Source organism: Oncorhynchus keta, chromosome 1, assembly GCF_023373465.1.
Source record: "Oncorhynchus keta strain PuntledgeMale-10-30-2019 chromosome 1, Oket_V2, whole genome shotgun sequence".
Taxonomy (NCBI): domain Eukaryota; kingdom Metazoa; phylum Chordata; class Actinopteri; order Salmoniformes; family Salmonidae; genus Oncorhynchus; species Oncorhynchus keta.
The window spans coordinates 72,228,219-72,242,752 of record NC_068421.1 but is presented as its reverse complement, the minus strand read 5'-3'; the positions used below and the strand labels follow the sequence as shown (position 1 = coordinate 72,242,752).

Sequence of the window (14,534 nt, the reverse complement as noted above, 5' to 3'; positions counted from 1 at the left end):
ACCGCCTGGTACGGCAACTGCTCCGCCCTCAACCGTAAGGCTCTCCAGAGGGTAGTGAGGACTGCACAACGCATCACCGGGGCAAACTACCTGCCTAAACACAGTTAATATGATTCCAGGACACCTACACCACCCGTTGTTACAGGAAGGCCATAAAGATCATCAAGGACATCAACCACCCTTCCACTGCCTGTTCACCCCGCTATCATCCAGAAGGCGAGGTCAGTACAGGTGCATCAAAGCTGGGACCGAGAGACTGAAAAACAGCTTCTATCTCAAGGCCATCAGACTGTTAAACAGCCACCACTAACAGTGAGTGGCTGTTTGTCATTGACACTGACCCAACTCCAGCCATTTTAATAATGGGAATTGATGGGAATTATGTAAATATATCACTAGCCACTTTAAACAATGCTACCTTATATAATGTTACTTACCCTACATTATTCATCTCATATGCATATGTATATACTGTACTCTACATCATCGACTGCATCCTTATAATAATAAATAATAATATATGCCATTTAGCAGACGCTTTTATCCAAAGCGACTTACAGTCATGTGTGCATACATTCTACGTATGGGTGGTCCCGGGAATCGAACCCACCACCCTGGCGTTACAAGCGCCATGCTCTGCCAACTGAGCTACAGAAGCTAGGGAGGGAGGGAGTACTCCCTATATTTACGTATGTAACACATGTATCACTAGCCACTTTAACTATGCCACTTTGTTTACTTTGTCTACACACTCATCTCATATGTATATACTGTACTCGATACCATCTACTGTATGCTGCTCTGTACCATCACTCATTCATATATCCTTATGTACATGTTCCTTATCCCCTTACACTGTGTATAAGACAGTAGTTTTGGAATTGTTAGTTAGATTACTTGTTGGTTATCACTGCATTGTCGGAACTAGAAGCACAAGCATTTCGCTACACTCGCATTTAACATCTGCTAACCATGTGTATGTGACAAATAAAATTTGATTTGATTTGAGATTGAGCTCTAGAACAAACAAATGATGGGGTTTTTAAACCATGGGGAAGGAACTGTGATAGGTTAGGAAATAAGAGGTGTGTCTTCTGATTGATGATTGATTGTTGACTGATTGGGGAGTGATGATTTTCACCTGTGAGGGGAGAAGGAGAGAAAAGAAACACACACAGGATACACACACACAGGATAACTGTATCCGTAACAGTGTGTGTGTGTGTGTGTGTGTGTGTGTGTGTGTGTGTGTGTGTGTGTGTGTGTGTGTGTGTGTGTGTGTGTGTCAGCGACAGTGAGTGGTAAGTCACGTACAGACAGACTAGTCATAAATGACTGGTATTCTTTGCAGTGACTTCTTATTACTATGGAAATGATAAGTCATCACCATGGCAATATGCTCATTTATGGGGGACAGATAGAGAAATATTCCACTGATAATATAAACACACAGTCAACAAACACACACATTCTCACAGCATGAGAGAGAAAGAGAGGGAGAGAGAGAGAGGCAAGTAAGGGGGTGACGGGGAGGGATTGAACAAATGAGTCATTAATTTCAGGTTCAGGCAAAGTATTAGGCTTTGTTCATAGCTAAACTGCTAAAACGGATGTATGTGCATCTTCTCTCTCCCCTGTCTACTAAACAGACACAGAAACACACAAAGATTGACACAGTTCTCTTCTCTATCCCTCCAGTCATACCTCTCTGGACTCCTTCCCTCGTCTGGACCCCCCTCCCCCCGGTAAGAAGCGTCTTCCTCGCGCCCTGAAGACCACCCAGGACATGATGATCTCATCTGACCCTGTCGTCACCACTCCCCCTGAGACCCCTGATCACTCCCTCTCCTCCCCTGACAAGAACCCCCTCATTAGCAAGGAGCATACCCCACCCCAGGGAGAGAGGGATGGAGAGAATGATGGAGGGAGAGACGGATTCACCGGACTGACTGGCTCTCTGGACAGCGAGAAGAAAGAGGAGGATGAGGTGGTGGAGATGGAGAGAAATGGAAGTAGTAAGATGGATGGAGTGGAAGGGGATGAGACGGAAGAGAGGAGAGAGCCAGAGAAGACCCAGATTCAGCTCCAGCTCTCTGTCCCAGACCTCATCCATAAGGACCACCCGGACCCCCACAGGTCGAAGACGTCTGAGCCCAGGCAGAAGGCACCGGGAGTGGACACGAGGCTGGCCTCCACCCCTCTGAAGGCTCCATACAGGATCAGTCTGAGTGTGAGTGAGGATGGGCTGATGGAGAATGGCTCCCTCTGTATGAGAGGATCAGCAGTTACAGACACAGAGGAGCTTGAACAACACCCCGACCTGCTCTCCTTTGAGTAGAGACACACATAAACACACACACACCACATACATACAAACATACACACATACATAGATACATACACACAGACAGTGATGTGGTGAGGACTTGGCAGAGGGAGAGAAGACAGAAATTGTTTGTGCGAGAAAATAAGAGGGAGAGAGGATGTTTTTGACTAGACCCTAGACTTGGGTTAGGGCACAGGGATATAGATTGTGATGTTGTGTGTTTGTATGTGAGTGGGAGTTGGATATAGTGGTAGAGGATTGTATTAAGGAAGGGTATGTGTGAGAGAGGTAGAGAGAACAAGACAGACCGGGAAAGAGTATCTATTTTAGCATCATGAAGGGACAGACCACAGTGGCTTAGAATCTTAGAACCAAAACCTCCTGGTCTGCCAAACATTGTTTTATAACCTTGTTTTAAGTCATGTTTTATAGTGTTAATCTTAGAAGATAATGCTGAAGGAAGATTTATACCCAAGGATTCTAGATATCTAGATTTCAAATAAATAATTTGGAATGTCATAGTACCCTTTCATGCTGAGACAGAATGTATTTTTTATGATCTTTCATAATTGTTGCCCCTCAGAAAATGTCAAACCGTCAGCGCTAAATATGAAAACAAAAGTGAACATAACCAGTAGCATAACACAGTTTTGCGGGGCCACCTCGCAAGGTCTTGCGTGGATTACGGGGGTGTCCGGTACGCCGGTGAACACGACATAAACACTGATTAATATGATTCAACACCACAAGCTCTTTCTCTGTTTTTATACGCCCACTGCTGTGTTCCTCATTGTCACCCTTCAAGTGGAGACATGTATTGTGGGAGACGTGCGATTGGGTTTGTTTCGCCTGTGTATGTGTCTGGTTTATGTTTGTTGATCGACGGTCATTGTTTTAGTAGTGCCACTCACAGTCCTGTTGTTTTATTTCCTTTTTATGTGTCATCTTTATTTTGTCATTTGATTTGAAGTAGTGGTCATTCTGCAACAAAAAAAGTTGTAAAAAATATATCACAAACACACACACAGGACACATAGTAGGACAGAATGAGGGGAAGGTAAGGCAGGTCTCACCCAGAGGCTTTGTCTGGGGCTGCTATTCTCACTTACAGGCTCCTCACCACTGTACTCATCTACCCCTTCTCTTCCCCTCTCATCCACTCCTTCCTGAGATGAACAAACAGATAGAATCCACTATCACAGCCCTTTTATGCTCCTAGCACAGATTGAGATTAATGAGACTTTAACCAGTGTTTCACAAAACTGACCGTAGATCAGTGTGTCAGGGGAACTACTACTCTAATAGACAATGCTTAGTTATCCTGGGTGGGGTGGTTGTGGATCTGTGCTTCCATCAGTCAGCACACAGAATATTAGTCTGGACCCAGTATTTCTGGAATGTAGTAGCCAGACACTGAGACTGGGGAGAGAGAGAGAGAGAGGGGGGGGCTGCAGGCGACAACATGAAGATTGATACCATTGGGAGTATTTACATCCAGATTGTTCTTAGCCTATTGTATCAACCGAGTGTTTTACAAACCGTCGGTCATGGGACCTGGCTGAAAACGTCTGTGACTAAAAACATGGATTTGTGTGATTGGATGTTGGAAAGGCTATATGTATGTCAATGTGTTATTAGATCATCTGTTTGATAAGGCAACCTAATCATGATGTAAACTAAAGCAATAATTGATATATTTTAAATGAATCAATCATTGTTTGTAGAGTCTAGACGGGTGTTGGCGTTATATTGTTATTTCTAAATGAGAACACTAAAGAGGACAGTTGCTTATAAAGCTACATTTTACAGCATCAACACATAGCTTATCTGTATCAATACTATGCTGACCACTTAAGTTATATCAGAACTTCAAATGTGAAGGAAAATACTGTACATTTGTGGAAATATTTTTACTACACCTTTATAACGTCTGTATATGAAAATCGTTTCACATCTTATTAAGAAATTAATGAAAGTGATTTATTTTGAAATACAATTTAGTCATAAATCTCGTAGAAAATGTTTCTATTTAGCTAGTTGTAAAGATATTTGATTGAAATGGAATGATATCACATACTGTGCATTTGATTTGTTATGATTGATTTATTCATAATTGTAGTTATTGTTTTAAGTTTTGTATTCTACAAGATGGTCAATATAATTTCACTACTCCGCTGTTGAATGAAGGAAAGCTATAATGAGCAACAATGATGTGGATGTGTGTGACTGTAAGAGAGAGAGAGAAGCTTTGTGGTGTATTTTGAGAGATATAGACAGTTCTGATGAAGACCTTTCACTGGAACAGTTTTTCTATTCATTATTTGTAATACATTTGGGTCACCATGTGTTACAACAAATCTGTGATTTAAATGGTTGTTTTTGATTTATTTAGATTTTATTGTTTTATGATTCTCTGTTTTTTAACATTGGGGAAATAGTTACTCTTGTTACTGGAAAATATAAAGTAAAAAAAATTAAATATGACTCCTTGTGCCTGTAACTTATGGACGAAACGGAGAGAACTTCTCCCTTTTCAGAAGCTTTCCTGTCTATTTTGGGCCATACAGATGTAGAATCTTAATTTGATCACTTTTCTTATTGCTGGAAAATGTTGCAGCATGGCAGGAAATACAAACTTGTAATGTTTTCGAGGTTTAAAAATGCTTCTAACATTTGTAATTTTCACTTTAAAATGGCAGCCTTAATTTGCCCTAACAAAAAATATAGCAACCCCTACAAAAAATGTTCATTAAAGATGCACTATGCAGAAATCGCTTCACCATTTCCTGGTTGCAAAATTCTAATTTCAGTTTATGTGACAAAACAAGTGTCACGCCCTGACCTTAAAGAGACGTTTTATTTCTCTATTTGGTTAGGTCAGGGTGTGATCTGGGGTGGGCATTCTATGTTGTCTATTTCTTTGTTTATGGCCGAGTATGGTTCCCAATCAGAGGCAGCTGTATATCGTTGTCTCTGATTGGAAATCATACTTAGGCAGCCCTTTTTCCCACTTTCTGTTGTGGGACCTTTTTTTTGTTAGTTGCTGTGTGAGCGCTACATTACTTTACGTGTCGTTTATCTTTCTTGTTTTTTTGTTGGTGTTCATTTAATAAATTTAAAATGTACGCCTACCACCCTGCACCTTGGTCTCATTCGAACGACGGACGTAACAACAAGCAAGTACAGTGTAGAGAATTATTGTACCATTTTCAATAACCAAAAATATATTATTTTCCGCTGTTTGAAGCTGGTCTAGCAAAATGAAAGTAAAAGTCTTAAAAAAATAAACTTAAGAATGGGAAGCATAGAAATAATGCATATTGAACAGATCTACCACTTCCTAGATTGCTTTCAATGAAAATGACAGATCTATAACTCACATTTCTATCTATAACTCACATTCCTGTTGCTGCAAGAATATTTTCCTGCTGTAGCAAACTGGCTCAGATTAAGATCCTACATCTGTCTCCTATTGTATTACTTCTTACCCTCACACATAACCATGGCAACTTGTGTCACATTCAAAAGTGCCACTGTGACAGCCTGTTCTGCTGAATTTAGGACCCTGGAAAGTTTAGAGACGTCCATCAAATATAATTCGATTTTTCTTTGCAATCACCCATGTTTATGATTCCCTTCATGCAAAATGACGATTAAGAGCAGAGGCAGAAATTACATGGCAAATGTGATCGACTGGCTCGAGTCAGTCTTATGTTTTTACATTGGATAAAAGTAAAGACAGAGCTACACTACAGTTGAGGAGCAGTGGGAAAGTAATTCTGCTTTGAAAGTTGATAAACTTGTAACCTCACGTTTGAGAAAATGGCCCTTGAATGTTTTGGTTAACCTATTGGAGAGCCCTTCAGCATCGTTCATATCCTCATTGTTGTTATGAAAAAGTATAAACAGAAAAATACAGGCTGCATGACATCAGCCAAAATAGCATAACTAGTGTATTTTAACACCAATTAACCCACCTGTTTAAACATGAATTTAGTATATGTCAATCTAGCAAACCAGGGAACTAAAAGCAACTTTCTAAATAATGTTTTGGTTTGTTTATTAGCTTGTTCGCTAGATAGCTAATGTTAAGTTAGCTGGATAGCCAGTTCAGGTAATGACCATATCATAAAGATGACAACGTCTTCGCTTTAGCTCATTTGTCTTCATTATTACAGGAAAATAAACTCACGACAATATCATTATTTCCAAGTTAATAGCGAGCCAATTACAGAAAAATTGCTTCGATTGTGAGTGTGAGGAAATAAAACCAGCACTCTACCAGAGCATTTTAGAACTTGGATACGTTATAGCCTAATTTGACTTTTGTGCAGGTCATGTTCTTCACTTTACCATCTCTGGTAAATATATACTATATAAAATAAAAGTTTATTTGTCACATGCACAGGATACAGAAGGTGTTGTGAAATGGTTAATTGGATTGTAAAGTATTTTGTTTATACATCTAGCTAGCTAGCTAAACAATGAACTATAATTCCAACTCATAACGTTACTACCCTGCATGAATCTGCAAGTAGCTAACCAACCAGGTTCAATGTTAGCTAGCTAACAATAGGCTATAACTAGCAATGCAAATGGCTCTGAGATACTAATAATATTACCACACAGATAATACACGTAACGTTAGCTAGCGAGCCAGCCAGCTAACGTTAGCTAGCTAGCTAACAGTATGCTTTAACTTGAAATTAAAATGACTTTCTGATCAAATCTGATAATGTAACTAACTAGACTATCTTACCCGTATACATGGATGGACTCTTCTCCCTCTCTGTCACTGATGCCATGGTTGCCCTTAGTTTGAAGATGTAATCAAGAGACAGGTGTTTTACACAACAGCCTTCTGTGTATTCTGTTTTTGACTCCCTCTGCATATTTACAATCAAACGGCTGAATTTTCTCCATATCCTTAGCTATCATATTCTAATTCCATCGGGCATTCCACTGATTTCAAAACTCAGTCCTCCGGAAAGTGGAGAGCAACACTTTTGCAATTCTACTATGTGATATCTTTCAAAAAAGCAGCATTAGAAATGATTGCCTACACATACTGACCAGCTCATGTTATAGACAGAAGTGTGCTACATGGTAGACCAATCCAAACTCATCTCTTGGCATGTCCAGCCCATCCATTATCTCATTATCTCAGCCAATCATGGCTAAACCAACTAGGTTCATAATTGAACAATTGTATTCGTATTTACAGATGGCATACAAATGTATTATTAAGGCACATGAAAGTTGACATGTTCCTGAAGGCATTTATGCCAAAAAACGTTCAAATGCGTCTTCTGTGAAGTAGTGATGCACGACATCACCTAGTTTCCTTAAATGAGTCACAAATACTTTGTTCAAATGTTAAGATTGTTTTCAAGGGAGCAGTCATTTGTCTTTGTCTTTTTATGGCTCTGTCTTTTTAATGCATTTTGCTAGAGGAGATTTTTTGGGCTAAAAAATACATTCCATTCACACACACCATGGTTCCCACATATTGCAAACTGTGGCTTATTTTCTTGTATACCCTTTCTATGCTGTACTGTTTGGCACATGTTTCTTGTATGCGGAGGAACTGGTGAAAGCTATACTACCAAATCTAATCAGGACCCTGGCTTGAACCTAATATCTATCTCTGCCGTGCGTATGTCGGTCAATGCTGTTTTACACTTGATCTGATTGAATCCAGGCCCACGTATGTAAACAGTTAATCAGATCAAGACATACAGACGTCATTACTAATTGAAACACTTATTTATTCAAGTGTTTTTCTCTGTAAGGGAATCTAGGTCTTAATGCGTAATACAGTTGGTGTAACCATCTCAAAGCCTCTGTGTTCGTCCTCTCTTTGTTGACTTTTTGTATTTTATGTCCTTCAAAGGGAATAATGAAGTGAACCAAAGAATAAACCGGTTTACCCAGCTATCCTATCTATCAACCAGACTAAGAGAAGAGGAAGAGAACACGTTTGTTTTTGATAACTTCCTCTGAGAAGGATGAAAGTAAGTTCATGTATTATCTGCTTTTTGATTGTAACACATCTTCTGTAGTGAGAGGGAGGTAATTCCACTGACTGAAGTTAATCATCTGTTTTATTGTATATTTAATCTATTCTTTCATTTGAGCCAGCAGCAGGCAGGCAGCCACTGCATTTTTTCTTTATCAATAAATATCACAGTGGTCCTCTTCAAAAAACATGAGAAGGATTAGAAAAGTTCTGCTTAGCCAAGTGACACAGTGTGATGTACTTATGAACTGAAGGACAGAATGTTACACTGATAAGAAATAACAATAGGACACAATTAAACTCTGCTACAATCATAGTTTTCACAATTTCAGAGAGTTATTTCGACCTCATAGTGAGGACATATCATAATCACGTTTCTCAATGCACTGCCTATTTAACACTGTCCTGACAAAGATACTGTATTGACTGACGCGGGGATTAAATCAAATGTGTGATGTAGACATGTGCATTGTACTTGACTTTAAAAAGTCATTTACACTTCATCCGACTTCTGCAGTGTTTACCTTGTATGTGATCTCTGCGGACGTCAGGGAAATTGCCTGCAGTGCAGTGCGCTGGACTATAATGTGCCTTTGATTGAATCCTGGCCTGAGTGTGTATCATCATCCATGTCCTAATGTGACCTGTCTGCTGTTTCAGTATTGTGATAGAGCTCTGTCCCATCAGTCCATTCATAATTCAACACCTCGTTCTGGTACTGGTACTGGTACTGGTACTGGTACTGGTACTGGTACTGGTACTGTGTGTGTGTGTGTGTGTGTGTGTGTGTGTGTGTGTGTGTGTGTGTGTGTGTGTGTGTGCGTGCGTGCGTGCGTGCGTGCGTGCGTGCGTGCGTGCGTGTGTGTGTGTGTGAGTAATTGGGTCTGGACCAGGACCACACAATGTGTCTACACACACACAGTCATGAATATTCACATGACAGGCTGGCTGTTTACACTCCTTCCTAGCTCTCCTAAAACAGACTGGCAGACTCTGTTTGTTGAGGAGGTAAAAGCCCACAGGCCAAAACACAAGAGTAAACACACTTTTAATAGAGCCAGTGGAAGAGTGGGGAGTCAGTCGGAAGAACTCAATAATCAGAGTGAGTGAATGCATCTCATTTGATTAGAAAGTCTGCTAGTCAAAAGTCTAAAGGAGCTTCCACTCCTGGTCTCATACACAAACTAGACAGACACAGACCCAGGCAGACAGGTAGACTTCACAGGTTAAATGGCACTACACATAGGTAGAAACACAGGTGACAAGTTTGCCTGAGGCACTAGTGAGTATCCTTTCTCTTCTTCTGTCTGTATCTCCTTCTTTCTCTCTCACTCCCTTCCTCTCACTCTGATAGGATAGTCTGAACTCCAATACACACTACACTAGACTACTAAAAGATGTTATGCCTACTGTCATCCCCAACATTATGTCTATTGTAAATAGTTCCCTGACCTCTGCCTCTGTTCCAGCCTATTTGAAAACTGCTCTGGTCCAACCTCCTTAAAAATCTCTTTCCAGACCCCTCCTCACTGAATAATTATAGACCTATCCTAAGCTTCCTTTTTTATCCAAGATTTTAGAAACGTTGTTTTTAAGCAATTGTTGGCTCGTTTGAGTATGAACAACTTATTTGAACATTTCCAGTCGTTCTTCTGCTCACTTCACAGCATGGAAACGGCTTTATTGAAAGACAGTAATGACCTTCTATTGGCTGCCGAAGCCGGTGAATTTTATTTTGTATTTGTATTTAACCTTTATTTAACTAAGCAAGTCAGTTAAGAACAAATTTGTATTTAAAATGACGGCCTACCAAAAGGCCTCCTGCGGAGACGGGGGCCTGGGATTAAAATAAATACAATATAAATATAGGACAAAACACATATCACAACAAGAGACAAAACAACACTACATAGAGAGAGACCTAAGACAACAATATAGTAAGGCAGCAACACATGACAACACAGCATGGTAGCAACACAACATAACAACAACATGGTAGCGACATTATTGGGCAATGCTCTATTCTAGTTATTTTGGTTCCCACTAGGTAGGAATCTCCGGCGACGCACGTCTGGTTCAGGTCATATCTTTGTGGCAGACATTCCTCAGTGAGCATGGGTGGTTCAGTATCGTCCCCAGGGCCTATTCACTATGGCAGGGGTTCTCAAAGTGCCGTCCGCGGAAGTACTACGGGAGTCGGCTGCCAGATCTCAAAATATATACATATTTTTAATTCCACAGCATTCCACCAATTATACATTTTTAAACTCAATACTATTCCTATTATTACTATTTTTTACATAAATGCAGTGTAATTTAAGCTGTAAAGGTCAAATGCTGCCATTTTCATGTCATTATAAAATAATTTCTAGGTAACAATGTACCTTACCGTGATTGTTTTAAATTAAAATGGTCAAAAAATATACAAATATATATTATTAGCAAAAGAGCAATTTCTTAAGCAAGAATTTGGTTAGGACTGTCTGGGAGTGGTATGAGTGGGGAGGGGAAAAGTAGCTGTTATTGGCAGAGTTTGGAACTCACCAGGCAGGCCAAAATTCATTCCCACCCAAACAGGCTGAAATTTCAAGCAGGCATGTCAAACAGCTCTTACACTAAAAAGGCATTATCATCATTTTCAGAATTTGTCAGTATTATGCCAACTTCAGTGTGGAAATATACACTGAGTGTATAAAACATTAGGAACATCTCCCTAATATTGAGTTGCACCAACTTTTGCCCTCAGAACAGCCTCAATTCATCAGGGCATGGACTACAAGGTGTCTAAAGCTTTCCACAGGGATGCTGGCCCATTCTTGATACACACGGGAAACTGTTGAGAGTGAAAAACCCTGCAGCGTTGCAGTTCTTGACACACTCAAACCGGTGCACCTGGCACCTACTACCATACAATATTCAAAGGCACTTCAATCTTTAGTCTTGCCCATTCACCCCTCTGAATGGCACACATACACAATCCATGTCTTAATTGTCTCAAGGCTTAAAAGTCATTCTTTAACCTGTCTCCCCCCCTTCATCTACACTGATAGAAGTGACATCAATAAGGGATCATAGCTTTCACCTGTATTCACCTGGTCAGTCTATGTCATAGAAATGTTTTGTGGTTTTGACTGCACTGGGGCTTGAAAACTGAAAAGTTCTCTCTCCCTCATGACAAAATGTGTAGAATTGCAGGAAATTATCTTGAAAACCGCAACATTTTCTTTCTAATGCCAAGAGGTGGGCCTTTTAAATGTTCTTTCCCTGGACCTGAGACTTGGTTCATCCAGCCATGCACTGCAGACATCATAGTAAAACTGCTTGTATAACTCTTTTTATCTCACTCGAGTTGTGTTCTGACTAAGAGGGGGGGTCCCTGATGAATTCTCTATCACAAAAAGGGTCCCCAACCCCGCAAAAAACAAAATGTGCACCCTTTGGGGTCCCGAGGACCAAGTTTTGGAACTGATTAGAGAGCTGCGTGTCATTAGCATAGTGAAAGTAAATGTTCTGATTGGGGAAGAACTTTGGAACTTCCCCAATCAGAACATTTACTTTCACTATGCAAATGACACGCAGCTCTATTTACCAATCAGACCCAGTGACCAATCTAGCTTAGCTACCCTTCATAAGTGACTTGCTAACATCAAATGTTGGATGTCTGACAATCTGAGGTTATATCTGGTCCCCACCTTGATAGAACTCAGAGTACAGCCGGCTGCGACTGGGAGATCAATGGGGCTACGCACAATTGGCCCAGCGTCATCTGGGTTAGGGGAGGGTTTGGCCGGCAAGGATGTCCTTGTCCCATCGCGCTCTAGCGACTCCTGTGGGTGTCTAGGTGCATGCACGCTGACACGGTCACCAGGTGTACGGTGTTTCCTCCGACACGTTGGTGTGGCTGGCTGGTCATTTGTCCACAAAGGTAAAGCCTAAGGCCAGAAATCTTGGTGTCTTCTTTGAACCTGACCTAAATCTCGAGCTGCATGAACAAAATGTTGTCCAGTCCTGCTTTTACTGTATAATGTTGCTAAGGTCAAGTCTTTTATTTCAGTTCTGATCTGGAGAAACATACGCATGCTTTTATTTCAGTTCTGATCTGGAGAAACATACGCATGCTTTTATTTCCTCACAACTAGATTGTAACTGTTTGTATATCTGTCTCAGTCAGAAATAACTCAATTAATTTATTTGTTTAACCTTTATTTTACTAGGCAAGTCAGTTAAGAACAAATTATTATTTACAATGACGGCCTACCCCGGCCAAACCCTAACGACGCTGGGCTAATTGTTCACCGCCTATGGGACTCCCAATCACGGCCGGTTGTGATACAGCCTGGAATCAAACCAGGTCTGTAGTGACGCTTCTAGCACTGAGATGCAGTGCCTTAGAGAGCTGTGCCACTCAGGAGCCCTCCATCATCTACAGTTAGTACAGTTAGTTCAAAATGCTGCAGCTAGGCTTTTAACAGGCACAGGACAATGTAACTATATCACACCTATTTTAGCTACCCTGGCTACCAGTCACTTTTAGAATAGAATAGATTTTAAAATTGTATTAATCACGTTTAAGGCTAGGCTTGGTTTAGCCCCATCCTATATCTTGATCTTTAACCTCCCTATGAACCAGGACGCAGCCTGAGATCCTCTGGCAGGGCACTGTCGACCATTCCAAAATCTAGTTTGAAAACAAAGGAGACCAGTATTTTCCATTAGGGCCCCTGGACTTTGGTATGGTCTGCCAGAGGAGATCAAGCTTGCAGATTCAGTGACTCTTTATAAATCCCTGCTGAAGACACACTTTACATTTTTCATTTAACCTTCCTATGGTTTTTGTTTCTTTGTTAGTACAACCCTCTTATTTTATGATGTAAAGCACTTACTTGTATTGTACTTACTATATATTATTATTACACTCAATGGATGTCCGCCTCAGCAAGGGGAATAGGCTTTATCAGCCTTATCAATGTGTGTGTGTGTGTGTGTGTCAGTTTGTACTCCCACTCTATCCTCCATCCTCTCAGATATGATGAGGGTGCTGTGCTGATCCTCTCTGGACTAGGTCCCTGCGGGTCCCTCACTCCCCTGCTCTCAGCTTATTTCTCTATCTCCCTCGCTTCCCCTCTCTCCAGGGAACATGCCTGCGACAGACAGTGATTAATTACATCCCTGTCTGACAGGCCCTCTAGGACAGACTATTCCTTGTTCTAGTTCTACCCCTCTTTTCATCCGCAGACCAATGACCAACTCCAGGCTGAGAGCCATGAATCACTGCAGACAGAGGATTTTGTTTGACCCAAAGTTTGACCCTTCAAACTTGTACGAGAGAAAGAGAATATGGGTAAGTCTCTTACTTCCGTCATCCATGCGTTGGTCTGTCCTCCAGGGGCCCAGTGTGGCTGAGCCCAGGTCAGACAAGGCCCTCTTTATGGGGCAGGCTGTAAACAGAGAGCCCATAAATGGGCTGAAAGTCCCACTATTCACAGTAACAGGAAGCAGCAGGACAATGTGTTGGGGGCTGTGGAATGCAGAGTGCTACAGGGGGTCTGCTCTTATAGCTTGACTCCTCACACTATAGTTTGTTTTTACTTTGAGAGGTCTATCCAAGTTCTAATGTAGGCCTACTATGTCTTTTTAATACCTACAATTGTAAATAAACTTGGTCTTGATACAACACTACATCTTTCATGGGTTCATATGTATTCAAGGCCTCATAGTGTTAACCACTTGATACTGACTGGCTTTGTACTTAACTATGACAAGTTAGCCTGAGCTCCAGGCTTTCCCACTATGGGAGAGAGTTCCCTTGACTTCTATTCCTTTAATAATTCTCCGTCAGCACAGCTCCTTCCACCTCAAAAGAGTTGTGAAAAGCAATTATTTGTTTGCTTCTTGGTAAAAACAGCATGGCAGGGCAATCGATCAGAGTATAACAGAGATCAATAGGCCTGGTTAGATTATTAATTTGTGTGGATGTGAGGTCTGTTCTACTCAGCAGCGAGACAACTGTGGGGATCAATGGGCTCCCGAGTGGCACAGCAGTCTAAGGCACTGCATCTTAGTGCTAGAGGCGTCACTACAGACCCTGGTTAGATTCCAGGCTGGATCAAAATCGGTATTGATTGGGAGTCCCATAGGGTGGCGTACAATTGGCCCAGCATCGCCCGGATTAGGGTTTGGCCGGGGTAG

The 14,534-nt window shown here is 41.1% G+C and overlaps 1 protein-coding gene across 1 annotated transcript in view; it reads left to right on the top strand.

Moving 5' to 3' along the window:
• The window catches only part of LOC118383824 (carboxyl-terminal PDZ ligand of neuronal nitric oxide synthase protein), a 202,789-nt gene extending 197,324 nt beyond the window's left edge, over positions 1 to 5,465 (top strand). The window contains exon 12 of the mRNA XM_052460573.1: positions 1,699 to 5,465. Within this exon, the coding sequence (XP_052316533.1) occupies positions 1,699 to 2,338 (640 nt within the window). The 3' untranslated portion in view covers positions 2,339 to 5,465. The remainder of the gene's footprint in view (positions 1 to 1,698) is intronic.
• The last annotated feature ends 9,069 nt before the right edge of the window (positions 5,466 to 14,534 follow it).